The sequence below is a fragment of the Cryptomeria japonica genome, chromosome 2 (genome assembly GCF_030272615.1).
Source record: "Cryptomeria japonica chromosome 2, Sugi_1.0, whole genome shotgun sequence".
Classification (NCBI taxonomy): Eukaryota; Viridiplantae; Streptophyta; class Pinopsida; order Cupressales; family Cupressaceae; genus Cryptomeria; species Cryptomeria japonica.
The window spans coordinates 373,666,547-373,694,386 of NC_081406.1; the positions used below are offsets into that span (position 1 = coordinate 373,666,547).

The following is a 27,840-nucleotide window of genomic DNA, read 5'->3' on the forward strand; positions in this document are numbered from 1 at the left end:
CTCTATCATCCGTCGTGAGCAGGAACTGCAACATTATTTGGAGAAATCTTCCAAAGTTAGAGGAAAGATCACCACCATGTACTGAAATGAAGCCCATGAGAAACATTTCTTCAATTAGAATAACTTGCTTGAGGAAGATCATATGGTCATGCTCCAAATTCACACAAATTGGATTAAAAAACCCACATTACACTTAGAAAATACAAAGGCATAAATCGGACCTATAATACCGATTTACACTTAATGCAAATCGGGTTTATATTTGAGATGGTGTAGTTCGGAATTATAGCTCCAAACTACACCTTTGTTTATAAGTGAAATGACAAGCTAGGTGTAGTTTGGGGTTATAATACCAAACTACACTTGTGAATGTGATGCTTTGGGTCTAGTTTGGAGTTACAACTCCGAATTGCACTTGGTGAAAATATGGGCTTTGTGTAGTTCGAAGTCGTAACTCCAAACTACACTAAAAGGGAAGGATTTCGATGTAGTTCCGAGTTGTAACTCTGAACTACACATGTGATAGGACTTTAGTAAAGCATGCAGTTCAAATTTGTAACTCCACACTACACTTGTGGAGTGTACATGCTTTTTGATAAATTTGTGCATTTTGGATTTGTAATATTGAAATACACATATTCTATAGACATGAAAAATCAAAGTTTAATTGTGACAATGCACAAAGAAAATAAAAGCTAACTCCTAAAATGACTATTTATCAATCTTTTAGAATTGACAAATTGAGACTCAAATCGAGACGATCTCTCAAGAGCCAAATTATGGATGAGGAAAAGGGAAATTTACCTCGATCAACGTGCTTAGAGCACATCGGCTATAAATTGGACAAAATTTGTAAGGGTTATCCCATGTTTTCATTGAATCTGAAAACAGGGATAACACACCTCAAATCCATATTTATATCATAATGCATTTGGTATTGCTAAGTGGTATTGAACAATGGAAGAAAAGTGTAATTCCTTGATGGGGAATCACACATGATTTAGCCCCACTTTCTAAAGGAGGGAAACTAGTAATATGCAAGTGGATCCATCAAACCATATATGTTCTGAATGGAATGCTTGATAAATTCAAACCATAACTCGTGGAAAAGTGTTTCTACCATGTTCTTGAATTAATTATATAGAGATCTTTATCCGTATTGCAATGATTTGGTTGATAGTTGTCATTATTGCTACTCATTATTGGAATGTACATAAAATAGATATAAAGAGTGTTTTTCTTCATGAGGATTTTCAGAAAGAGAAATATGAAGTAACTATAAGGGTTCATTCATAGTTCTTCATTGGGTTGCAAACTGAGAAATCTATCTATGACTTCCAACATGCTCCTTAGGCTTGATATGCCTAAATTGATTCATTTCTTCTTTAAGTTGGAATTTTCATGTGACAAATTAATCGAAGGGTCTATATTTTACGATAAGATGCTGAAATGTTGATATTGATTCTTTAAGGTTGATCTAATCATTGCAAGGAGTTTGTCCATTATCAACAAGGTGAAATTTTCTCTTTGAGATAGATTTTCCATAACTACTTTCTCAAGATTGAGGTCATACAATTTGATTGAGATAAGTCTTATACAATCCAATTGTTCTCTTACTCTTTTTACAATTATATATGAGTGTAATCATACTTGCATTGACTCTCTTTCATTTTGGAATTAAGGTTGAAATGAAGCATTCATTTCACTAATTGATGATGTCGCTTTGTATCACTAGCTTCTTAGACTATTTGTGGTGTGTGCAAGATGCTATAGCTACCAATAAACCCTAGGAGGTCATCTACCATAGGGTGGCATATCCTTATGCAATGATTGATAAGGAGGAGATGAGAAACACCGCTTTTATTCTTGAGAAGGGATTGAGAAGATTTAGAGCCACGAGGGTTTTCAAGGAAGGATTTGGCTATATGTGTGTGTGTGTGTGTGTGTGTGTGTGTGTGTGTGAGAGAGAGAGAGAGAGAGAGAGAGAGAGAGAGAGAGAGAGAGAGAGAGAGAGAGAGAGAGAGAGTAAAATAACAAGATTGGGATTGAATGGCAAGAGAAGGGGGTATATATCACTAAGGAATATTAAAAATGAGGGATCTTAAATTCCCTCCTTAGTGTGGGAGGATGTTGCTTAATTATTCAAAATGACAAAGGGGCCTTTATGTTTAGGCCAATTCAAAATGACCATTTGAGAGGAAATTAAGGTGCTAATGGATAAGTGATTTTGGAATCTAAAAGTTGGAACCAATCGTAGTGGACTTTAGTGTTGGATGCATTTTGTCCTTTGAACCTCAAATATATTATGTCTCGATATTGAACGCAACCCAAGATTTGTAGGGATGATTAGGAATGTAAATAGGTCTAGGGGTAGTTTAAAACATATCAATGACAAGTTTAGGCCAAGAAATTGGTAAGTTAAGTCCTCAAACATGTATATGGGTATGACCAATGCAAAAATATAAGATAGATTGTAAAGTAGGCCATTTCTAACCTTACAAGAGCATGGATTTGGACGTGTGGCTTTCATTTGTTCTTGGATTGATCTCATGGGGATACCAACAATAGTTGTTTACTACCATAGGTCATATCTTACATTTTTTTCTTCTTGGCTGAGGATGTTAGTATCTATGTTAAGGCTTGGACCTTGATTTGCAATGAAAATGTTTTGTTGTTGGAAATACATTAGTCTCCCAATCTAATATCATGAAGGCTCCATTGTATTCATAACATTATTATATATTTGAACTTATGCCACTCCATATGTCTTTTTTTTATTAAGGGTAAATAGGTTTGGATGGGTTCTTAAAACCCATTAACATCAAACTACTAGTAAAATAACTATTAAACAACCACTAAACATCAAACATTAAAACTAGGTTTTGAAAGAATCTGAAACCTTCTACATCGACCATCCTACAAAATTCCATTTGTTTTTCTTGCAATTCACATCTTTCTTAAATTAAGGATGGGATTCTAAAACATATTTAGGAAGAGATCTCTTCTTTCTTTGTATAATAGTCCAAGACGCACCATTTCAACTTCCTTTGATCAATGAAAGAGTAGGGAGCTATCTACTATCACCTCAATGACAACCTCATGTTGCGGAGGAGGAAAGTGTACCCAAATAAGTTGTATGCTACTGCTATATCCATAGACTGCGTAGGGGTATAAATCCTCCATTTTTTTAAAACCAAGTCAATATAATTTAGAGCATAAGAGGCCATCAAAGTTTTCAAAGGAGAATCCATAGCATGGAACAACAAAGTGACCAAGGATGCATCAACCCCAAGTGAAGTCTGCATAGGATAATCATGAACCATCACCAAGGAAGTAGGATAAAAAAGCTTCATCCATAAGAGGGGCAGGGATAGTAGAAGTATCCATTGTTGAATGATCAAGGAGTGAATTCCTCTACCAAGTAGCAGACCCATAGTCTTGTATTGAGAGCATGGACACTAATAAACAAGATGTCCAATAGATAAGCATTGTTTAGACCCTCAATTGATCAATTGAATCCATTGCCTATCCATAACCATCAAAATAACCTCCCTATGAAGAGTCTTAGAAATGTCAACAATCACCAAGATACAGACAAAAGATATTAGACATAGTAGAATCCACCTTCAAAAACTAATCAATAACATTATCATCAAAACAAGAGTAATCCCCCCAAAAAAACCCTTAGACAATCTAACTCAAACTAAATGATATTGAAAATTTTATCATAGAAAACTTAGACAATCTAACTCAATCTAACTCAAACTAACATGATATAAAAAGATTTTATCATAAAATTGAAAGAAAGAAAGCGTGATTTGAAAGAAAATGTTATCCATATCCACAACCTACCATTCAAATCATCTCCATATTCTCCTAAGATTGAGGACATGCGATAAAGAAGCTCCTAGCACAAGGATACACCTCCCATGTGAGAGGCTTCCAAGTCTCCAAATCCCATTTGTGTAGGTCCCAAAGAGAACGCCAAAAATGATTAAATCAATAGAGAGGGGTGGGGAGGGAGGAATGTGAGGAGTAGGGTTGAACTTTACATCTATGGGGGAGGCGAGAAGAAGAAGAACTAGGAGCCTCCACGTCCACCAGAGATTGAGCATAAACCACTCCAACTGTACCAAGACTAGAAACCACAACAACACGCCCAGAATTTGCAGGAACAGACCAACCATATACATGAGCGTCTGAAACGTACACATTCAACAAGTGTCTGCATTGAACACGCGATCAGCAGAGGCAGGGATCACTAGAATCTCTACTGAACAAGTTTCTATGTTGAGCATCATGTGTTGTACTAATAAATTAAGAAGGGGATGATTAAAAAACTGATTAATTTTGACATAGACGACCCTCTTCCTACTTCCTAAGGTCTACAAATGCACTATCTTGCATATAACGTTGAGAGGTGAAGGAGGGGATATGTATAGATCACTAAGATGCCAAATTAATGATGTGGGGTATGACAATCTCTGTTTTCGATGTCAAATTGTTGCTCTCTCCCTTTAAATTATGGATTGTTAGGGCTTGCCTCATCTTAAGTGGGAGCTAGCAATTATTAATATGATAGAGTGGAAGATTAGGTGGTTTGGTCTCAAGCAATGACTTTGCCTAATACATCATTGATAAGGCTTATTCTAACATATAAATTTGATTATGAAGTAAGCATACCATGTTGGAAAATGCATAAGAGCACCCTCATGTCTAATTGTTCACCCTCAATATGGTTGACCCTTTTTTCCTCCACATTGCATCATGCCATAAGAGCTCCCAGTGATTAACTATATATTTATAATGCAATTCAACAAAAATGTATTAGTATGATATTTTGTCTTAAAGATAAACAAACATAAAGAATTATATGAATTGTGGAGTATTTTCTCAAAATAAAGAATTAAAAAAAATAGACATCATGAAAATATCATAATTGCATTTTACAACCATAACCATGAGTTTTATTGACAATTTACTAAGATTCAATTATTTAGTTTAGAATCAATCATCATTGACATATATTTCATTAGAAGTGATTGTCAAGAACTCATTTGGCATGCAAATGCATAAATGAAAAGATAATTTGCCTTTGATTAATGTTGCATACTAACTTAATATATACAAGCTCAAACATTAATATATTGTGACTTAAACTAATCTTCTAATATTTCTCATAAAACAATGGATAGATATACACAATTTTATTAATATACAAAGACAAAATGTTATAAACCCATTTTTTTAACCTTTTTTACTAGTTTTTATTTAATTAAATTTTTTATTTTACAGATACTTTCATATTATTTTTTTCAGTTTTATTTATAAATTACTGTAGCTTATTCATGAACATTTTTTCTTATAGTTGTACAATTTATATTGCAACTGTGCCCTTTTTATCATTAATATTGATTATTGCAACTGTGCCCTTTTTATCTATTTTTCCTATAAACGTACCTTGAAGTGGTTTTTAACAATATTGATTAACAAATAATTTTGTTATTAGCAAATAGAATAGAATTCATAAAAAAAATACTTATAAGATTTTTCATTTGAAAAAATAATGAACATATATTGAATAGCCTTCAATTATGTGTCACCAACTTCAAATAAAACACATTAAATTAGGTTTGTTTTGTGAGGTTATTTTAAAAAATCATGCATTTATTATGTGATGTTTTATCAAGATTTAATTATGTATTTTTTGTGCAAATTTATTAACACATATTTCATAAACAAGGGTTTACAAAAATTCATCTCTTGAATATAATCTAGTACAATGTAAACACAAAAATTACACAATTGAATCTTGACAAAACATCATATAATTTGACTCATTATGGAAAATACTACTTGTTCATAAATCTAATAATATAGACATATGTAATGTTGCACTTATTTCTTAGGGACTTTACCTTTTCCAACAAGAGATGCATTTGTCCCATTCATGTCAATAAAATCTGTACCATGTTACTTAGTTAAATAACATTGCAACAATAATGATTTTTGCATGTAACAAGAACCATATCTATGTTGTGGCTTGGTTTTGCAAAGAAAGGAGGTATCAAATTAAAACTAAAGCTCCATGTACAATGGTTTTAATAAAATTAATATTTTTAATAATTTTTTTAATATTTTTTATATAATGTTATATAAGAAAATATAGACATCTCATTATATAAATGAATTAATTAAAATCAGGTGTTTAACTTTTCTCTCTGTCTGACATTTATAATTTTTTGTATTTTTAAATTGTTATTAAAAATCAAATGGCTCCACTTATCACTATTGGTAACCAAAAGAAAAAGGATAAAAATCTAATGATGTAATTAGTTGATCATTAAAATTATGCAACAATATAATGTAATAGTGACATTATTGTAAAATAATATTGTTTAGAGTAATACTATGAAAGTGTCAAAAACAAATTATATGAATAATAAAAAGCTTACATCATAATAATAAGACTAAAGCAGTAGAGTACTATTATCAATAAACTAATAGATAAAGCGCTCTCTCTATATATATACCTATTTTTATTCTTGGTTCTAATTAATTTATTTTAAAAACATGATGAATGCATTAATACTAATAACAATTATTGAAATAATATTCTAATCACTTGTCTCAATATCTATGCATTTTGAAAGCATAACTCTATACATAGGTCGCCCACTAGCAATGACATGTTGCTCCCAATCAGAGAATATGCTAAATGGGTTGTTGCCAAGCCAAATCTCCTTATCACATTCATCATGCTCAGCGCTCATTATAACCTTCCCTCTGCCGTATTGTAGAAACTGGTTTTTCATTCTCAATGCTACCTCTTTTACATCTGACTGCAAAAATATCTGTGCAGAAAGAATCAAGAAAAATATGTTGATATTTCCTTGTTCACTTTATGCATGAAACTAAGAATCTTCAATGTACAGGATAAGTCATTTCATAAATTGAGTGTGTGCATGATAGGGCAAGCTATTGGTATGAATGGTGAATCTGAAAAGTGGGTTTTAACATCAAAGAATGAAACTTCTATTATATTATCTTGTATTGTGATTATTATCAATATATAGCAGGAATGAATGAAAGAAAGATTTTTGTATTGTGATTATTATCAATATATAGCAGGAATGAATGAAAGAAAGATTTTAGTAATATCTATGAGACTAAAAAGTTTATGGAACCGAGAAAAGAATCTTTAATTTATTTTCAGACTATTTTCAATATTAGTCCTCCTAATATTAATAATATGTTTAAATACAATTTTCAAATTCACCCCGTAGTAAATGAAAAGTAAATGGTTTGTTATGAAAAAAATAACATTAATTGCCAATAGCAGGAGGAACATTATTTCATTCATATTTTCTCAAATGCATTGCAATATAAATGACAACTGCCACCTAGAGTGTGAAATTAAAGTTAGAGATGCTTTGCATAGAAATACAGTTCAGAAACGTATAAATATAGAGGCTATACAATACTTATTCTCAATGGCATACTACTGAAATGAAAGTATCATGATCTGCATATCAAAACTATATGCACAATTCGTAGAAATATCTTACCAATCAAAAGCTTTTTCGGATTGAAATTGATTACAATAATCTACAAAATGATACTGTGCATTTAGATTATCAAGAAAGTTTATTTTATTTCTTTGACAAGTTTTAGATCTAAAGTGTGATGGATGATATATGTCATAATGTTTGCTATTGAAAAATGAGCCACACCGAAAACAAAGATAGATTGGTCACCAAATGGACATAGTTTAATGGTAGAGATCCTCAATAGAATGAGACAACATACTTGAGATGTTTGAAAGTACTCAAGATCTAAGCCAGCCCATGTGCCCTTTATATTATAAGTGGTGACATATGTGTTATGATGAGGCCAGAAATCCCAGAGTGTTATATATATATATGTGATATGATATATAATAAGATTTAATGTAAAAGACATGGAAATCGTTGCATTTTTAATTTATTTAAATGAGCAATCATGTGAGTGTTAACAATTTATCACAGTCTTGAGAAAACAATAAAGAATGGGAAAAACAAAACGACGAACAAAAAGAGGGCCCCACAACACACACCTAAGCCATCAAAACTTCAAATGTGTTGGTTAAGCCCAGCTTATCTTAAAACCATACCCAACTCTATGAAGCAACCACAATTAATTAGCTGGAAGTCCCGTTTGAGATAATGTATCTAGAATGGAGTGGAGAAAACTCCTATAATTAAATGTGTAATGACAAAAACGAAAAGCATCATCATCAACAACTGTGAAGCTGCAAAGGCCATCTATCACCATTCAAAAGTTGGAGGAATAAAAATAAATAGAAAATTTAAAAGGTGCACATTAAATTTCCTTTTTCATTTTCTAAAGTTTGGAAATTATATGAAAATCACATAAAGTTTTTGAAAATTCATAAATTTTTGGTTCCATAGCCATTGTGTTGTGTATGGGGATTGAGGAATCCGTCCTAATATGTAGCCTAGTCACATGAAATAGTTTGACCTTTTAGTGTAGTCAAGTTGTGTAAATAGTCTTTTTAGAATAAGATACTTTGACCTTTTTAGTCTAGTCAAGGTCTTTTTAAATAGTCAGTAACATTGGATCAATCATTTGGTTAATCTATAGCAAAGGTTTGGTTACTCTATAGCAAAGGTTTGGTTATTGTATCTTCATTCTCACCAATTTCCAATTGGGTCATAACATGCACAATCTCATTCTCCTCTGATACAACAACATTTCAAAGTTTAGGAATATTTTGTAATAAATCCAATACTTTAACTAGTACGTTAGTTTGAAGTTCTTGCCTTGCAATATTTTTCTTGGATTGTGATTGATTTGTTACCCTACTTGCATTTACATTTGAGTAATTGCCTTCACTATCCATACGCATAGATGACACACTCGCCGAAAACTCAGCGAGTGACAAAAACTCGACGAGTTTTTGGACCTGGCGAGTAGTAATGACTTCTACTCGCTAGGAAAACTCGCCGAGTTTTTGCCAAAAACTCGGCGAGTTTTAAAGAAAAACTCGCCCGTGTTAGCATAACAGCCGAAAAAGGCAAAAAATACATGCATTTTTTGTTTTTCGATATGGTTTTGGGCTGAGAAGGGGGAAACTCACTTGGAAGGGCCACGCCGAGAGCCCAATATGCCCTCAAGTAATCGCCGAGTTTTTTGGTCTGTCCGTCAGGATTCCTATATGGAATATAACATTTAAATATAAGTGTTATATTCCATATATACTGTCAGGATGTTTGAGAGTGGTTTCAGACCTCCAGGAGTTATAATGCAAAATCTAGTTTTTGGAGGATTCTTCAATTTTCCAGACTTAGTCAAATTTCAGGATCCTTCGGTGATGCCCCTTGACCCCAACTTGGGGGCGATGCCCCCAAACCCCCGTCAAAAAATATAGGGGGAAATTGCGCTGATGGAAGTAGGGAAAATTTAACCTCCGAGTCTGATTAGGCTCCATATAACAACATAATTAGCATTGAAGAAATCCTGGTATTATACATTTTAGAGTTGAAAGTTTGAAACTATGAGTATGAATGATGAAATTTCAAATATGATGAAAGTTTGAAACTAGTTTTAGCTAGAGCTGGGAAGAGGAAGTTGTATTTACTTTTGGTTTTACAAAAACTATTTACTATTTTGCTTCCAGCCATCAGCATTTCTCATGAGGATGTGATTTTGTAGACACTTTGCATTTAAATATATCTAGAATCAGCTTGTTTCTTTTGTGTTATCATTTATCGACTCATTGGATGCATCTTCTCATTACATTTTGCAAAAAAATGCATTTTTTTATTAAAATTAAGAGTGTTTTTACGTTGTCGAGTTTTTCCTGAGTTTTCGCCGAGTTTTTTTCTCAGGGGCTTGGCGAGTCAAGCAAAGTCGCGAGTAGTTCAACTATGATCCATAGCATTCTTCACTTCAACCCTTGCCTCACGAACCCTTTCTTTCTCTATATGTAGGTTCAATTACATAGCCTTCTTTGCTTGGGCATGAGTAATGGCTATTACTTCATTTTGCTTGTTAACATCGATTAGGTTTATGCTATCCTTTTTCTTTGAACATCTCGTCTCTTCATGGTCTCTAGACACCTTTTGCACAATACTTGCACTTTGTTCTTCTTGTTCTAGCAATCTCTTACAAAGTGTGCCCATTTATTACATTGTCGACATTGTATGATTAAACTTCCTTTGAGTCCTATTGTATTTGACTTCTACCTCCTCTCTAACTTTGATAGCCACCTAGAGATGCATTATATGACTTCGATGTAGTGGATCCCTCTCCCTCAATAGAGAGTATTTGTGTAATCCTAGTCTTCAAATTGTTTGGGCACTCCTTTATTTAATGATCCATAACCTAGTAAACCTCAACCTAGTAAACCTCACAAAACATCTAAGACAATTACCTTTTGTGTGTCCCTCAATTTTGCACTCAATACACCATAGTTTGTTGGTTTCTTTCTTCATCTTCAATTAATTAATCATTCATTATTGTCATCCAAACTTCCATCTTCCTTTGTTTTTCTTTTATTGCATGAGGACATTTTATCTTCACTCTTTATGTCCATTGCGTGATTGTAAGCTTTTGAATAGGAAGATGGTGGTACTGTTGTGACCATTTCACACATCGCCCCATTGCAAATGGGGACCCCCTCTTTTGCTTTCAGTTTTAGGTTTTAGATATGTTTGGCAGCAATTAGATCCTTTAGATGAGATGAGAATGTGTTGGCTTACTCCTTAGTACCTTGGCTATGAACGATATATGATGATCATTACATTTGATCATCATAATGAGAGATGGAGACAATGAATGCAAGTATGAAGATCAATCATGTGAATTGAGATGATATATGCAAGATAAAGGCTTAAACCACATAGAAATGGCTTTGATGATGATGAGGGACTCTTTGAGTTGTTAAGGTGAGTGCTACTACTCACGAAATTAAGAAAGTTTGAGTCACTGCCTTGCCTTAGCTCAGATTGAAAAACTCAAAAAACTATTTTTTTGTAATTTTACCATTGTATTTCGTAGTTTTGCATTCTGATAATTGCATGTCCAAATAATAAAAACTCTAAAAATGTTTGTTTTCTTCATCATTTTTCTTTGTTTTTGTGCTATTTTTTTATGCAACGACTTGATATCAGTTAAGTTTGATATGAATTTTCTTTTCAAATCCATCCTTATCCCAACTACTAATTAGTTGATTGCATGAATTTTCTTTCCAATGTCATCATAGGCAATTAATTACTAGTTTATTGTAGTACTACATTGGTCAAATATTTTTTTTCTACAAGGTTAGAGTACACTAATCTTTCAATCAAATAAAATAACTGTTTTATATCTATTTGAATTCTCTAAAGCATATGCTATCCACATGTTGAAAGGTGATCTTGGAGATGAAATTTTTTATACTATTCTTTTTGTGTTTTAGATTTAATCATAAGGAAATTAAGTGTGTATGATCTCCCCTTCAATTGTAAAATGACATTGGGAGATAAAAATAATTAAATTTCATTTCATCTAGGCGATTGTCTAAGGATTTTTGTAATGTCCCCTTTCTAGGTGACAGGTGAAGAGTAGTGGGATGGTCTATTATTTGGATCCCGTAGGCCATCAGGTCGCAGAGGGATTCCTTGCAGTGGATTGACAGAGGTAGTCCTGAGCTTTATATGCCATTTTGAGCAGTTTCAGGAATATTCCTAAAATTTAGGAGGTATTTCTAGATTTTAGGGGATGATTAGGATTGGTCTGGGAGATGCCCGAAGACTTTCTGGGATGATTGAGAGATTTTTGTCAGGTTCCTAATTTTTAGGAGGCTCTTCTAATATTTAGGAAGAACTTCCAGATCAACAACAATTACCAAGAGGTGCTCATAGCAATGACGAGTCATCAGGACTCAGTTTCAGGTTCATCGGAATTTTTGTCTACACTTTATGAGCATCCCTAGATTTTAGGGATGTATGCCCAGTTGCCATTGAGGATTCAGGCTATATCCACTTTTAGGTGGTCATCAACAAAATACAATTTGAGGTTCAATTGAGTGTTTGGGGGAATAAAAAGAAACATTTTAATATTTCCTAAATCATGATTAAATAATAATAATAAAGTATGATAATATTTAATCATACATAATATAAATTATTAAAATAAAGCCACTTTATGCTTCCTAGCGTGGCAACCTTGGTGGTGAAGACTTCAATCATAAAATGGCCCTCTTTATGACTAATGGACCCTCTAAGCTCATCGTACCGATTGGGAGAGCATGTTATAATTTAATAAAGTTTCTTTTAACTTGGTGGGGGCCGCACTAAGTCTTGGAAGTTTAATATATTTTTGGCAATTACAGAGACATAAAATAATCGATCCCCAAATATTTCCTGGACTTTAGTCACAAGGCAAAAAATATTTGTTTTGAGCCGATAAAAGTTTTATTCCCGTGAAGACTTCAACATGGGTGAAATATTTCTTCTTCAACTATAAACAAGGCAATAAAAATTTAATTAGCCATGGAGGCCGAGTCATATGTTTCCAACGCTCACGTACTGGAAGTGGAAGTCCTGCAGGAGTGGAAATGGCAGTGTTTGGCGTGATTAATGGAGCTGATTTTGGATTGCACCATTCTGGGAGAAATCGGTGAAATAAGGAGAATAGTCGACAGCAGGAAAATTCATTCACGACTTTGATAATTTTTACAGATTTTCTCTCTTGAGAGGCGTAGCCTTGAGGAAGCCTTTCAGGACGAAATCCCCAGGTCTTCTAGTTTTGTGAACACATTGCCAGATTTACAGATTTGAATCCTAGGGTTTTGGCTAAGAAGAACAGTAATATTTTGAGGAATCGCTACAGTTGATTCACAGCTTCAGTTTTGCAAAGACAGAGGAAATTGCATTGGAATCATTCATCTTATAGGTGATCTGTATCTGGGCATTTTTGGAATTGGTCAGAACTTCTGGAGAATTTGGTGCAGGTTTATATCAGAATTATACAGGGCGGGAATTAACGTTATATGGCTGGAAAATACTTTAATACAAACCCAGATTTGTCCCTACAATCAAACCAGCTCAATTGCAGGAGGAGTGCTTGATATAGAAGGTGTTTTGTGAGTTGGAAGTTGCCCAAATTATATCAGAAATTTCTAACAGCAGAGGGGAGCTCAATTCCGGGTATGTGGAACTTGTCACTGTATTGAGGGGTTAAGGAGATAGCAGACATAAGAAACTATATCAGATCACTGCCATATTATTCTCAGATCTGAAGCAGCAGTTCCCAGAGATAATTTAGCGCCATTGTCAGTTCATACTAGTTGGCATAAACGCTGGGTATGTGGATATATGGCTCAGACCATATTTGTAATCAAAGATGTAATCATTAATTGATATATATATATATCAATCCTAAACTTCTACATCAGCTCTGTTCTTAAATTGATATATGAATTAGATGTTCTTTGTTTATGCATCCTTGTGTTTTCAAATCTGTATGCTGCATATCTTGTTTGGTAACAAACTCAATCACAATCACTTAATAAGGTCTCAAAAAAACTCAGATCAGACATTGCACACCAACCGTTTGACAAAATACCTATGATACCAAACAAAAATTTTAGGGTCAGATTCGGAAGGGGATCTTTTAGTGGTATCGGAGCATAATCCTGCCAGCCTGTGGGTTATAATTGCATTCACTTGGTGTGATTGGATTTGGTTTTTAGTTGGACAGTAAAAAGAATCATCATGACAAGGTTATGTAAAAATAAACAAGCAGGGAGGGAATCTGATCAAACACCTTCAAAGAGTTCAAGACACTCTAGAGGTACAACTACATCTAAAAGTACAAGGAGGAGCCCCCATGTTAAGGCATTCAATGATACAGTCATGAGCAACTATCATAAGTATTGCTCCCTTCCAAAAAAGGTACAGGAAATGTTTACTTTCACCCAATTTATGGGTATTCCAGATGAAGCTGAAGATGCTATGAATTCATATCAGCTGCAAAGAAAAGGAGAAGAACCGATTGACTCATCCATAAATGAGGTCTGTAAAAATCTCTATGAGGAATTTGATGAACATGCTACAATGGATGAAGTGGCTTCTATGAATGTTGAAAACATGTCACAAAAGTATGACAACCATTCTGATTTTTATAACAGCAGTCCTTCATATGAACACAATGATGATTCACAGATCATGGCACATGAGGAGGAAGTTGTAGGAGGGATTCCTACAGTTGGCACGCAATATATGAGTGTTAAACAAAAAAGATGCAAGGGGATAACAAGCCATAGCAGCCCTGACTTTTATAATAGTAGTGTCATTCTCTCCTTTTCATGTTGGTGCTTCTAATTATTGGGAAATGAGTCATGAAAATTCTATTATGGTGGGTACACATGAAGCATGCTTTATCATGATAAGTCACATGGTATATCTCATGCTAGGACTGGGTTTAGACACTTTGGAGCAGCTGATATAACTCAGTCCCAAGTGATAAATGATGCTTGGCTAGAAAGGGCAAGGCAAACCAAGCTATTGGCTCAACAAGCCAAGATCAATCTTCAACGTGTTCATGTTGTTCACCATTCATCTAATGATGAGAGACATGAGTTGCCTAATTCAGAATTTCCAGTTGAGGTATTTGATCATTCTCCAAGAGATGATAGTGGTTTGATTGATGACTCTTTTAGTGGGCCAACCACTCGAGAGTTCTTTGTGTGGATTAGTGTTGGCATGCATACTTCATTTCTGAGTTTGTCACCTATTTCACTTGATATGGCAGTGATATCTTTGTTGGTTGGTGACTTCATTTTCTTCGATTCCTTGAGGACTAGTGACTGTCCTAGGTGGAATCATGTGGCATATCCTAACATTTCATTGTCTACAATAGTTTACCAATAGTCTAGGAGTGTTCGGAGGTATACCTTTGGGATAGAGATGGAGTGTGGGGTGATTTTTTTTGATTGCCATTGGTTTGATGACAAATTTGATACCATCTATGTTGCTGATCAGAGTTATGACAGCGAGGGTTGGCGGCCACTTGTTTTGGTTATATGGCATATGGGGGTTCATTTTCACATTGTTTTGATATTCTACATGTTTGTATGGTTACTTCAGAGTGAACATTTGACATTCTCCTACTTCATCTCTTACAGTAGATTCTATATTTTGGTTTGGGATCCGGGTATTGATTTGCTTGGTACATTATTTTACATGGATTCCCATACGTTACTTCATGGTTTGTGGTATTCGGGCATTTTTATGAGAGTAGCGTAGCGGTTGGGTGAAGCAACATTTATCAGACTGGTATGGGGTCCGGATGTTGGCTTGCTGGGTACTTTGTTCCTCATGGATCACCGCATGTTATTGCATAACATTCATGTTAGACTAGAACAGGAGCATTCACTATTTTATGTACGGCTTGTATGGGATGGTGGTGGTACATGGAGGCATTGCTTGTGGACAAGCAATCTCTGGGAAGGGAGGACTGTAATGTCCCCTTTCTAGGTGACAGGAGAAGAGTAGTGGGATGGTCTATTATTTGGATCCCGTAGGCCATCAAGTTGCAGAGGGATTCCTTGCAATGGATTGACAGAGGTAGTCTTGAGCTTTATATGCCATTTTGAGCAGTTTCAAGCATATTCCTAAAATTTAGGAGGTATTCCTAGATTTTAGGGGATGATTAGGATTGGTCTGGGAGATGCCCGAAGACTTTCTGGGATGATTGAGAGATTTTTGTCAGGTTCCTAATTTTTAGGAGGCTCTTCTAATATTTAGGAAGAACTTCCAGATCAACAACAATTACCAAGAGGTGCTCATAGCAATGACGAGTCATCAGGACTCAGTTTCAGGTTCATCGGAATTTTCGTCTACACTTTATGAGCATCCCTAGATTTTAGGGATGTATGCCCAGTTGCCATTGAGGATTCAGGGTATATCCACTTTTAGGTGGTCATCAACAAAATACAATTTGAGGTTCAATTGAGTGTTTGGGGGAATAAAAAGAAATATTTTAATATTTCCTAAATCATGATTAAATAATAATAATAAAGTATGATAATATTTAATCATACATAATATAAATTATTAAAATAAAGCCACTTTATGCTTCCTAGCGTGGCAACCTTGGTGGTGAAGACTTTAATCATAAAATGGCCCTCTTTTATGACTAATGGACCCTCTAAGCTCATCATACCAATTGGGAGAGCATGTTATAATTTAATAAAGTTTCTTTTAACTTGGTGGGGGCCGCACTAAGTCTTGGAAGTGTAATATATTTTTGGCAACTATAGAGACATAAAATAATCGATCCCCAAATATTTCCTGGACTTTAGTCTCAAGGGAAAAAATATTTGTTTTGAGCCGATAAGAGTTTTATTCCCGTGAAGACTTCAGCATGGGTGAAATATTTCTTCTCCAACTATAGAGAAACGGGCAATAAAACTTAATTAGCCATGGAGGTCGAGTCATATGTTTCAAACGCTCACGTACTGGAAGTGGAAGTCCCGCAGGAGTGGAAACGACAGTGTTTGGCGTGATTAATGGAGCTGATTTTGGATCGCACTAGTCTGGGAGAAATCGGTGAAATATTAGACTAGAAGTTGTTTTGCTTTCACAAGTGCTTATGCACATGCCGCATTCTCCTTAAGAGGGTGTGCGCTCTAGTTTTAAGTTTTCCTCCAAGTGATGGCACACACATGTTTTGGTCTTTCAACGACTCAGTGCCCAATGGATGCTTAAGGCTTTGTGGAATTCATGCTTAGTAGGTAAGCATCCCGTAGAAATCGCCAAAAATGTTGTCATTTTATGACACCCTTGGTCCATCAGTGAGAACCGATCAGAGATATGTTCCATGGACTAATGCAGCCCCAGTTGATAAAAAAGGAGAAGAATCATGAAGTGTGAAGTGTTGCCTCGTCCGGAGGAAGTTCCTCCCTTGGCCTATTCTTCTTCCCTGGAAACCCGAGGTTTCAAAGTTCTTTTCTCTTTGCCCTTGTCTCTTTCCTTCTTCCTTTTCCAGAACTCCGAAACCTCGAGGTTCCAAAGTTCTTTGCCTTAGCCGCTTTCTTTCCTTCTCAGAACCCCGAGGTTCCGAAGTTCCCTTCCTTCCCTTATCTTTTCTCCAGTTCTCCGGAACTCCGGAACCCCGAGGTTCCGAAGTTCTTTCCTAGCTTAGCCCCTCCTCTCCTTAGCCTTTCTCTCTTTTCCCCCGGAACTCCGGAACTCCAAGGTTCCGAAGTTCCTTGTCCCTTTTCTCTTTCCCTCTTCGGAAATCCGGAACCCCGAGATTCCGAAGTTCCTAGCCTTCCTTTCCTTCGACTCTTCTCTTAAGCTTCTCCTTTGCCCGGAACTCCGGACCCCCGAGGTTCCGAAGTTCCCTTTCTCTCTTTAGCCCTTTCCCTTTCTTCTTCGAAACTCCGGAACCCCAAGGTTCTGAAGTTCCTTTGCGCAGCTCCCCGGAACTCCGGAACCCCGAGGTTCTGAAGTTCCCTTCCCTTGCCTTCTCCGGAACCCCGAGGTTCCGAAGTTCCCTCCTAGCCCTTCTTCCTTCTTTTCTTCGGAACTCTGGAACCCCGAGGTTCTGAAGTCCTCTTCCTCGCTTCCCCTTCTTCTCCTCGGAACTCCAAAACCCCAAGGTTTCAAAGTTCCTTCCCCTTTTGCCTTCTCTCCCTAGTTCCTCTGGAACTCTGGAACCCTGAGGTTCCGAAGTTACTTTTCATCTCTTTCTCTCTCTATCTCGAAACTTCGAAACCCCGAGGTTCCGAAGTTCTTTCCTTAGCCTTTTTTTGAAGCTCCTTGCTCCTCGTCTTCCTCACTTCGGGAGTCCGAGCTTCCGAAGTCTCTGGTCTTCTTTCCGACTGGCGACACTTCCGGATGGCGTGATCAGCACTCAAGGTTTTTAATGCTCCGACAGTTTTGGTGACTTGTGCACTTTCTTTTTTGGAGCCACAAGGGTGCATTAAATGTTTTGGCAGGGTTTCCATCAAGGAGGTGCGAGGCTATGCTTGGTGACTTATGTCATGTCTGACTTTGGAAGGTTAGCCAATCCACCTTCTCAGGATTGCTCCTTGTGGGTATGGCTAGGTTGCTTGCATGTACAAGTCAAGTGCATGCACTTCCCTGCACTTCCAGACTGACATGCAGGGGTCATGATCACCATTGTAACCCATTTTTTCTATATAAGGCTGTTAAGCCTCATTGTAAAGGGTTCTCTCCCTGCTGGCTTGAGCTTTCTTATGCTCTTCTCTTCTCTTAAAGACTTGTAATTATTTTTGCATTTCTGCAACTGTAAGATTGGCTTTTGGCCTTATGATTAATTGAAAATCACCATTCTTGCCTCCTTTCAACTTATGTATGTTGTGTATGCTTTCTTACCTCCAACATAGGTGTATGTCTTGTGGATTTTTCTCTCCATATAATTTGTGTTAACTGGTTTTTTGAGTGTGACTTGTGGGAATCCTTATCCCCTCTTGGCATTCAGTGAATTCTAATCTTCATACATGCATTGGGGTCACTCATACACCTGAACTTGTGCATCTCTTGGGTGTTTTCAGTGGATTTTCTTTGTGTCATTTCGGTGGGGAGTGAAACAATCTCTTCTTGGTGCATCACCTCCCTTTATTTCAAGCATTTCGCTCTTCCCTTTACCTCTGCAAATTGTTAGGATAGACTGAGTTAGTTTTGAAGTGTTGAGTTGGTTCAATACTTGCACCTATTTGAAGAAGGAAGCCGACCTTCTCCGGAGATACAACCCCTTGTGCAAGGTCCCACACTTCGGGGTTGTTTCCATGTTTCCCAAGGTTGGTGAGTTGATAGCTTAGCAAGGGTGCAAGCTTTTGTGATAACACTAACCATAATTCAAAGACTTTGAAACTCAGTTATGAAAGTGTCCAAAGAACCTTGTTGTTTGAGTTGAGCAAGTTCTCTAAATTTCACCTCCGGTTCCTTGGTGTCAAACCTTTCAATGAGTTTGTTGGTGAAATCAGCATATGTGGTGATCAAGTTATGACCAACCCATGGTACCAACATTCGTGGGCAACACCATCCAAGTGCAAAGTGGCAAACTTGATGGCATCTTCTTCAGGCATAGGCCTCAAGGACAAATAATTGTCCAACTTCTGCACCCACACTCTAGCTGTGCTCTTAGTGCTTCCATCAAAATGTGCTAGAGTCACCCTTCCAAGAGCTTGTTGATAATCTCTTGGGGCAGAAAATCTGTTGTCATTCCTCCTTCCTCGCTTCATTTTCTGATTCATGAACTGATCCAAGGTGAGGATATCTCGGATCTCTCCATGGAGAGAAGCATACTCCATATAACTGTTCCTTATCTCATCAGCTTTAGGTATCTCAATTTCAGCTTGCTGTGCTTCTCTTGGTAGGAAGACAGGTTGCAGAGGTCTTGGAACTGAACCTCCACTGTTGCTCCCATTATTACTCCCATTTCCATTTCCTACAGGAGCATTAGAAGTACTAGCTTTCAGTCCATTGTTGGGTTGATTAGGGGTCCCAACAACATTTTGGTTAAGTTTGGCCAAAAATGAGACATCATATCCATCATGGCATTGAATTGTCTCTCAACCTTTTTGTCAGGTGCCTCATTCTGTTCTGCAGCCTTATCTGCCATCGAATCTACTAAATCTGCAGAATCCACTTCTTTCCCTCTGTTTCTCAATACCTCTCAAAAGGTATCTTCTTTCGACACTAAAGGAATCTGAAACTACTACCTCTTTTGTTCTCTGTTATAGTAACGAATGTCTCTGTCACTCATGGAGAACTCTGACCACGCTAAAACTCATAGGCTGGCAGGAAAACCAGCTCTGATACCATTGTAATATTCCCACTATTTATTTATTTATTTTTAAAGCAATAACACAATCACACCAATCACCCATTAGGGTTAGAATAATGAAATCCAAACAACTAGAAGCAACCCTACACTTTCTGATCACCGAGAGCCTAGACTGGGAGGGTGAGAGCATACGGTAGCACGGGATTGTTAGTGAAAATCTGTTGAGTTGCTGAAATACAATAACAGGCGGCAAGCCAGCCCCTTCCGCTTATCTAGCGGGAAAGCAAGGAACTTGGCAGTAAACCAGGCAAGAGAATAATACTCTCAACACAAATCACTCTACCACAATATTTCAACGGGAGGACTAAACACACCGAACAAACTCAACTCGACCGCTTATGCAACGGGAGGATCATTACAACAAATATCACTCAACAGCTTATGCAGCGGGAGGATTGAGTTACAAAATATCAGATATAGGTGGCAAGCCAGCCTCTTCCACTTTTCAGCGAGATATGAAGAATACAATCCATAAACGGTTAGTAGTACTACTACTTAACCTTACAATATAAAGGAAAGATGGAGTAGAAGTATAATGCTAAATACATGAGATAATTATCATCAAACTAACTCAACACCAAAAAAACAGCAAGTTGGGAATGCATAACCAGCAACACCTAAACTCACTAAATTGCTCATATCTCACTCAAATCTCCTTCAATTCACCCAAAATCACTCCCAAACTAACACTAGGCAATAAGCGACTAAGAAAAAACCAAAGAGGAGCTACCAAACATCCCAAAACCTCTTGCACGCATCCCAATGCACTCACCAAAACCCATGCCTAGCTAGAAAAATTCGATTTGCATAATAAAATCTAAAACTCCAAATAAGGGGCTGCAAACTTACAACATATATTGCCAATAGCATAGAAAATGTTTGAGCTAGTACCCAGAATGACAAGTCATCCAAGCAAGGGGGTATGATCGAAAACTTGCTTCAGCCACAACAAACCAACAACTCCAGAAAACACACCACACTTAGAAAATACTGAAATATGCACTGAAAATGTCACAAGAATACACCACTCAGCTAGGTACTATGTCTCAAGTACGAAACTGACAATACTAGGGAGCCACACTCCGAAGCTTCAAATTCATTCGCCAAACGGGCATCATAACGATGCAATTTTTCAAGATGACGAAAATGAGAGCCCAAGGCTCATATTTATAACTTCATGCTCTCCCAAATTCAAATGCAAATAGCATCCAAACTCAACTCAAACTCCTTTCATTTCATTTCATGTCTTCACCCAACATGGTGCCCACTTCCCTTCTTCCTAGGGAAAGTTCAAACTTTACCTTTGGTGACAATTTTGCAACATAAAATAATATAACATGAGATGTTTTATCATCCCCAATCACCACCAAAAATAACGCCATTGACTTAGGAAAATAACACATTGATATCAGATAATTATTTTTCCCTAAGTCATCCTCAATACATTTAATCAGTAAATACAAATATTTAAATATTAAACCTTAGGACAAAGAAATAATATTTAATTAAATCACTTATGACTCCCATACTGAACATCAACAAAAGCAGGGTGAAGCTGAGCAAAGAAGACCACAGAATTGCTTCAGGATCAGGATCCTGTCCACTGCCAAAAATAGAAATGCTCCATACTGCCACTTACTAAAAATAGTAAGTCATTAATTACTCCTCCGAAAAGCATGATCTTCGCACCTAGAGACAGAGCTTGGAAAGATCAGTAAGACAACATCATCCAAACAACCAAACCCTAACTTACTAAAAATAGTAAGTTCTTGCTTCACCAACGTTAGAAACCCTAATTCTGCATTCCACATAGCCTACGGGTCTCTAGAATAGGCCAATGGACCACTGAAAGCACATCATTGAGAAGGGGACATTACAAAACATGTATTTATTCGTATATGAATTTATTGCAGAAGAAGATCAAAGATGGTTAGCCAATGACCAGAGTGATCTGACTAGATCATACTCCTTTACTTGACGATACATTATCTGTTTAAAAGACTTGATGGTTGCCAAAAGGAACACAATCGTTGACTAATCAACACTTTAACTACTTGAAGCCAAAAAACAATTAATACATAATAAGATAACCAATATTATTAGAATATAATAATAGTCATTGTACACTAACTACAATGGTGTTCCTAACTATCATGGAAAAGTGTTATTTTCTTTATGAAAGCCTTAAGTAAATGAAATCGTAGTTGTAGTTGTGATTTTCTAGCAAATTTTTTATCTTCAATAAGCATGTAGGTTGCAGTTGAATTATGAAAAATCGGCTTTGATACCACTTGGTACACAGAAAAGAATAGAGATATACAAAAGTATATCATATTATATTAAATATTCAGATATGTACCTATAACAATACAAATGTCATCCTTATATAAATGCTAAAAAGGTAAAAGTGTGATGGGGCAACACACTTCTAGTGCTCGTTAGGATAGTTAATGAAATCATAAATAGATTATAGGATTGTCACATCCATATATAAAAGGGCTTTGGAAAATAAATATGAAGTAAATAGTAATTTCCTATGTTACCCCAAGTTTCCGGGATGGGGACGGCAGGGAACAGGGGTACGTGTTTCCAGGACGGTGATTTTTTTTGCCAATTTTGGGGACGGCTAGGGGACGATAAAGGGGCTGGCTATATAAAAGTAGGGAAACTTAAAATATTTATATGAAAACATGGATAAAGCATGCACATATACATTATAGAACATTAACATATAAGAACTAGCAGAGTTCTTAATTTGTGTTAAATTGAGAGTCAAAGTCAAATTGCTTATAGAATTCATTGTCAAAATTCACTGTCAATATGTAGGATTTATGAGGACGTCCCCTAGGAGTTCCCTGTCCCCGGGACGTCCCTAGGATGGGGATGCCTGAAAAAAATACTGGGGACGTGTCCCCGGGTAACATAGGCAATTTCACCAAATCATGGTACCGACATACAATTCCTCCAAAAGTTAATTACTACAACTACTACAAAAAACATTTTTGCAGTAAACAATGCATGCCACGTAGAAGTTGCGATACTCAACAAAGTAGTTTCCATCTCCTAAAATTATTTTTGGCAGCCACTAAAAACATAAAGTACCTCTCGAGTCGATATAACATGTGGTAAGATTTCAACTTAAACACATATCGTAAGTTGATTTTTAGTTGGCATGTTGTGTGAAACATAACTGAACAACTAATGTTTCATTAATTAACCAAGCGTCATGAATACTTATTTCCACAAAAACAAGTAATGCTACAAGATGGACAAACATTTAAGCACGAAATGCCACCTAATAATTAATATAATTTCTCCAATTAAAATGGAATTTATAAATGCAAATGTTTAAACTTGAGACCCAATAATGCCAAGGGATGCTACGTTAAGAAAAAAAGAAGTCTTGAAAGATCATGGATAGATAGAAATACCTTGCCATCTTTACAAATCAATTCTACAATTGCTTCTATGAGTGATCTTTGCACCATCCTCCATCGATGTTCAGGATCAACAAAATCTGGATTTGGACACTAACAAAGAGACAGATTTATTTTGGAACTTCCAATTCTTTGATTTTGTCCCATAAGTTTTTAAGTTTTCTTGTAAGCAAACAAAATGATATATCAAGATTGAATTCTTATATAAAAGGTATATCCTTTTCTCTCAAAAATAAATGCTTTCTTATTATCAAATGGATACTAGTTCATCTATAAAATAAAATCATTGTCAATGTAAAAACTACACATAGGCAACAAATAGTCATCTCCTAAATCAACATTTTAACTTGATATATCAAGGCATTTCTATAAGAGTTGAGATTTAAAGATGAGCTCTTATTTACAACATATAGGGGCATATAATCATCATTGGCAGTCAATATCCAGTATGCAAGTCAACTTTGACGATAAACTAATCCTTGAATGTAATAAGATATGATAACAGAAGAAAGCACTCATAGTTTACATTGCCATGCATTTCATTATAAACTAGGAATAAATTTTGGTGTGTGGCATTAATTTTCAAAAGATCGGTGCAAAATGTCATTGACTAAGTAAAGTAGATCTAATAAGCAATGATCAATTCCCTACATACAAGTTTTCAACATTGACAAGCATCTGTTGCAGCCAACATTCCATTTGATACAAATTGGGACCATGGTATTGCCATTTGCAATAATACAAACAAAATTTACTCTGATTACATTCCAGAGAGTTGTCTTTTCCATTTTTCTTCAAGTTTCTCTTGAATGAGTTGATTTCAATTCAAAATCAATCAGATTTGTTTGTATTTCTTTTTGTTTTTTTCCCTTGTGTTTTGATTTCTCTGCAAATTGCTCATATTTTATATTTTTTTGAGACCATTAAGCTTTTAACTTAAAGGTTATTGACTTCTGACAGATTTGAATTTCTCCGCATTTAAATGCTTGAGATGGTGTGTCTCTCCTAGATTCAAACATGTGTCTCCATCATCCACCTCTCAGGTTTCCAAACACCATGTTCATGACTTTAATGGTGCAAAAGAATAAATTTTCTACGTTACTAAGATGGAGCCACATTGTAGCATCTTGTTCTCTTGGGCCTTTTGCATTTTTGTCTAGTTTACCGGTAGTTATTTCTTTATTTTAATCTGTGAAAATGCTTCTTTTTGAATTCACTTAATTAATTGGATTTCATAATTTTCTTGGATTCTTGGCCTGATGTATTTTTTGTTATACTTAGCAATGGGAGGCAGATGGGCCAGTACCCCAAGACTGACACAGATGACTATCACAGGTTCTTGGTGTTTTGCATGTTCGTGATAACTTACTTTTGTCTTCTCTTAACTTACCCTAAGTTCTCAATTTTATTTGTTAGGTTTCTGTGTTTTATGCCTATTGGGTTTGAGCTTAAAGTTTTCCCTATTCTAAAAAACACAAGGTAACCGATATTCTAATTTGTGAGGTTGTGAGATATGTCATCTTGTTAGATCATCTGGCTATTGGAGAACATAGTATTTGCAACATTATACAACTCCTCTGTAAACGAATTTCCAATTTGAGTTCAACCCTAATGTTTGATTGAGTTTATTTGCTTCTTGCATTTTTTGGCACAAAGGTGTTTCAAAAAAGGTCAAATTGCTGAGATTCAAAGCATCCACAGTTATGACACACAGCAAACAGTTATTTAAGGCACAAGATAGAAGTCAATGAATTTTTAAACATCTTTTTAAGTTTTGAATTCAGGAGCTTGAATTTATGAAACATGACTGAAAGTGGTTGGTGAATATGATTTACATTAATTCAGAGAGACTTATTGGATTTGCATTCATGATTGTGAATTCAAGAGAGAATTTATAACACGTTCATATTTGAATAATGCTAATGTGTGCTTCTTTAACTTTTAACTCACAATTTCATCCCATTTGGTCTCAGGATTCCACTGAGCCAGTACATGTAGTTTTTGGTTCACTGTTAATGGTCACAGATACTGGAGATTTATGAAACAGTGGATGAGGCAAAGATGCCCAGAATAACTAATGCTCTGAAATAGGATTTGCTGAAAATGGAAGTTGGATTATGTAGCCATCTCAGACCATTCTCAAAACTGAAGGACTTATCACGGCTCCACTTTAATCCCATTTTATTGCTAGAGAGAAAGTGTAACAGTACAAAGGATAATAACACAGACAAAAATATAATGTGCAAATAAAATATAGGAGACTCAGAAAAAATACAGGTGACATAATTCCTATTCATACAGGTGACATAAGAGTTATTTTCCTCCACTGGATACCACAGGAACTTTTGCCAATGTTTCTTCTTGGTTACAAATTGCAGATCAGGAAACTTAGCAGCAAGAGAACTTTAATATGGTATTAATTAGGGATCTAAAGGTAGAGATGAAATATTCTAACAAGCGAAGGTGCAGAGATATCAATCAGAGAGAAATAAAAGTTGGTCAACCAATCATTACCACAGCTGTAGAGGATTTGTTAGTTGAATATGGGAAGAGAAATAAACAGAAAATGAAACCAACTCACATATAAAATCAATGAGTAAATGTGCCCAAAGGTCATCGAATTTGAGGAGAAAGAAAAAGAGATTCAAGAACAACCCAACAATTGAAAGGACTACAATCACATTTTTAGGAATCAGTGAAGTAGGTAGTTCTAGTTTCCAAAAGACCAAAACTATTCCTCAAAATGTAAAACAAGGATTACAATTGTTCTTGTCAAATTTGAACAGTTTATATAAATGAAACTACTCTGATTAAAACCCATTTGAATTCAAGTTTGCAAATGGCTCTTGGACTACAGAAGGTAGAATTTACCTCCCAGATGAAACCATTTATTCCTTCTCAAGTTTTGCTGCTATCTTATGTAGAAATTGAAATAGTTAGACTGGCAATAAAGAGAATGAGACAATAGTTCTACCAAAATGATTGATGCAATGAATAAAATTCACCAAATGCTGAATAGGTATGTCACCTAGGTGGCTAGGATATTCTCAGAGGCTGGCTTTCCTGGTACGTGGGATGTTCAAGGAAATTTACTACAACAAGATCATTCTGACGGTTTAGCTTTTGTTTTCTCGATCTGTTTCATGAGGTAGGAAATTTTCAAACAAAGCTTGTTGAAGTTGTTCAAGGTTATATTATTTTAAGTGTACAAAGGAATTGAGAGAATAAAAGTTTATTCAGAGTTAATCAGAGAGAAGCTACAAGAAACAATTAGGTGAATCAAGGTTATTGAAGCCCAACTGAGAAGAAACTAAATAATAGACCCAGCTCAAGTAGATATGGATTAAAGACTTGTCATCTAATGTCTTGATTAGAATATTTTCTAAATTATTGTGAATATCATCAATAATCATGAAACTGTAATGAACCTATCCAAATATTTGATCAAACTTGTCAATTTTCACAATGTAAGCTCATTGACATTTTGTCAAACAATTCGGAAATCTTCATATCAATCAATAAATCTGATATTAGGAATTTAAAACAGCTGCAACAACCATTATTGACCACAGGAATATTCACAAATAGTTGCCATACTTGTAGATAGTCATTGACATTTTTAGAAACACTTGGCATTTAATAATTTAATTACTGATAAACTTTAATTTCCAAATACAGAATTGGAAGAAATTTTTTGCTTCTCATACACTATTTCATGGAAATTTTCTGACCTTATTAGCTGGCTGTAGATCAAACTTGTTCACAATAATGATATCTCTTAGGCTGTTCCAGTTCTTCTGTAGATGTACAAAGATACCCAAACTACTTCTCAGCACGCTGAAACACTGATTAGATATGTGCAACCAAGTCTACGCTGCTGAAAATTCCATATTGCTGGCCTCGAATCTTGCTATGCTAGTACAAACTTTCCTTATGACTGATATAGACTTAACCAGGTCTGAAATATATTATTTATTCACCGGAACTAGTTACCTACACAACAATCTCTAAAAAAAATGCCTCATCATGTTGGATAGATATCAAAGTGTGCATATTCATCTCCAAGCTTAGGCAATATAAAAAGGACACATGGTAGAATTCACTGGAATAAATCAGAATCTAGAATCTTTCTTAGATCCTCTTGAAGCTTGGTCAACCACCACTTAGGGGGCAGACCATAACAAAGAAGGCCGGAATTGCCAAGAGCCCAGTTGAGCCCATCCACTACTTGATTGCACTCTCTGGGAACATGGCTAAATTGACCCTCTTGGAACTTGTTCTGCAAGCTTTGAATCTTCTCCAATTCTCTTTCTATTTTGCCACTGTTTGCTATGGAATACCTTAGGATCACAAAACAGGCTAATGATTAACTTTGAGTCAAATTAGATTTGGAGATTTTACCAACCCATTTTGAAATCCTCTTGCATTCCTTTATAAACAGCTTTGATCTCCACTAAATTATTGGTGATATGTCCCAATTTTTCAGCAAATAAGGCTTCAAATTTAGCTGAATATCTACCAGCGCCTCCCATACTAG

General features: G+C 35.7%; 1 protein-coding gene across 3 annotated transcripts in view; it reads right to left on the minus strand.

Moving 5' to 3' along the window:
• Window positions 1-6,528: 6,528 nt before the first annotated feature.
• Window positions 6,529-27,840, minus strand: part of LOC131050527 (phosphoglycerate kinase, cytosolic) — a 298,967-nt gene continuing 277,655 nt past the window's right edge. For all 3 annotated transcript variants that reach the window (XM_057984725.2, XM_057984724.2, XM_057984727.2), the window contains 2 exons: window positions 23,298-23,396; window positions 6,529-6,854 (listed from right to left, as the gene is read on the minus strand). In XM_057984725.2, coding sequence (XP_057840708.1) covers window positions 6,618-6,854; window positions 23,298-23,396 — 336 coding nt within the window. In that variant the 3' untranslated portion in view covers window positions 6,529-6,617. The remainder of the gene's footprint in view (window positions 6,855-23,297; window positions 23,397-27,840) is intronic.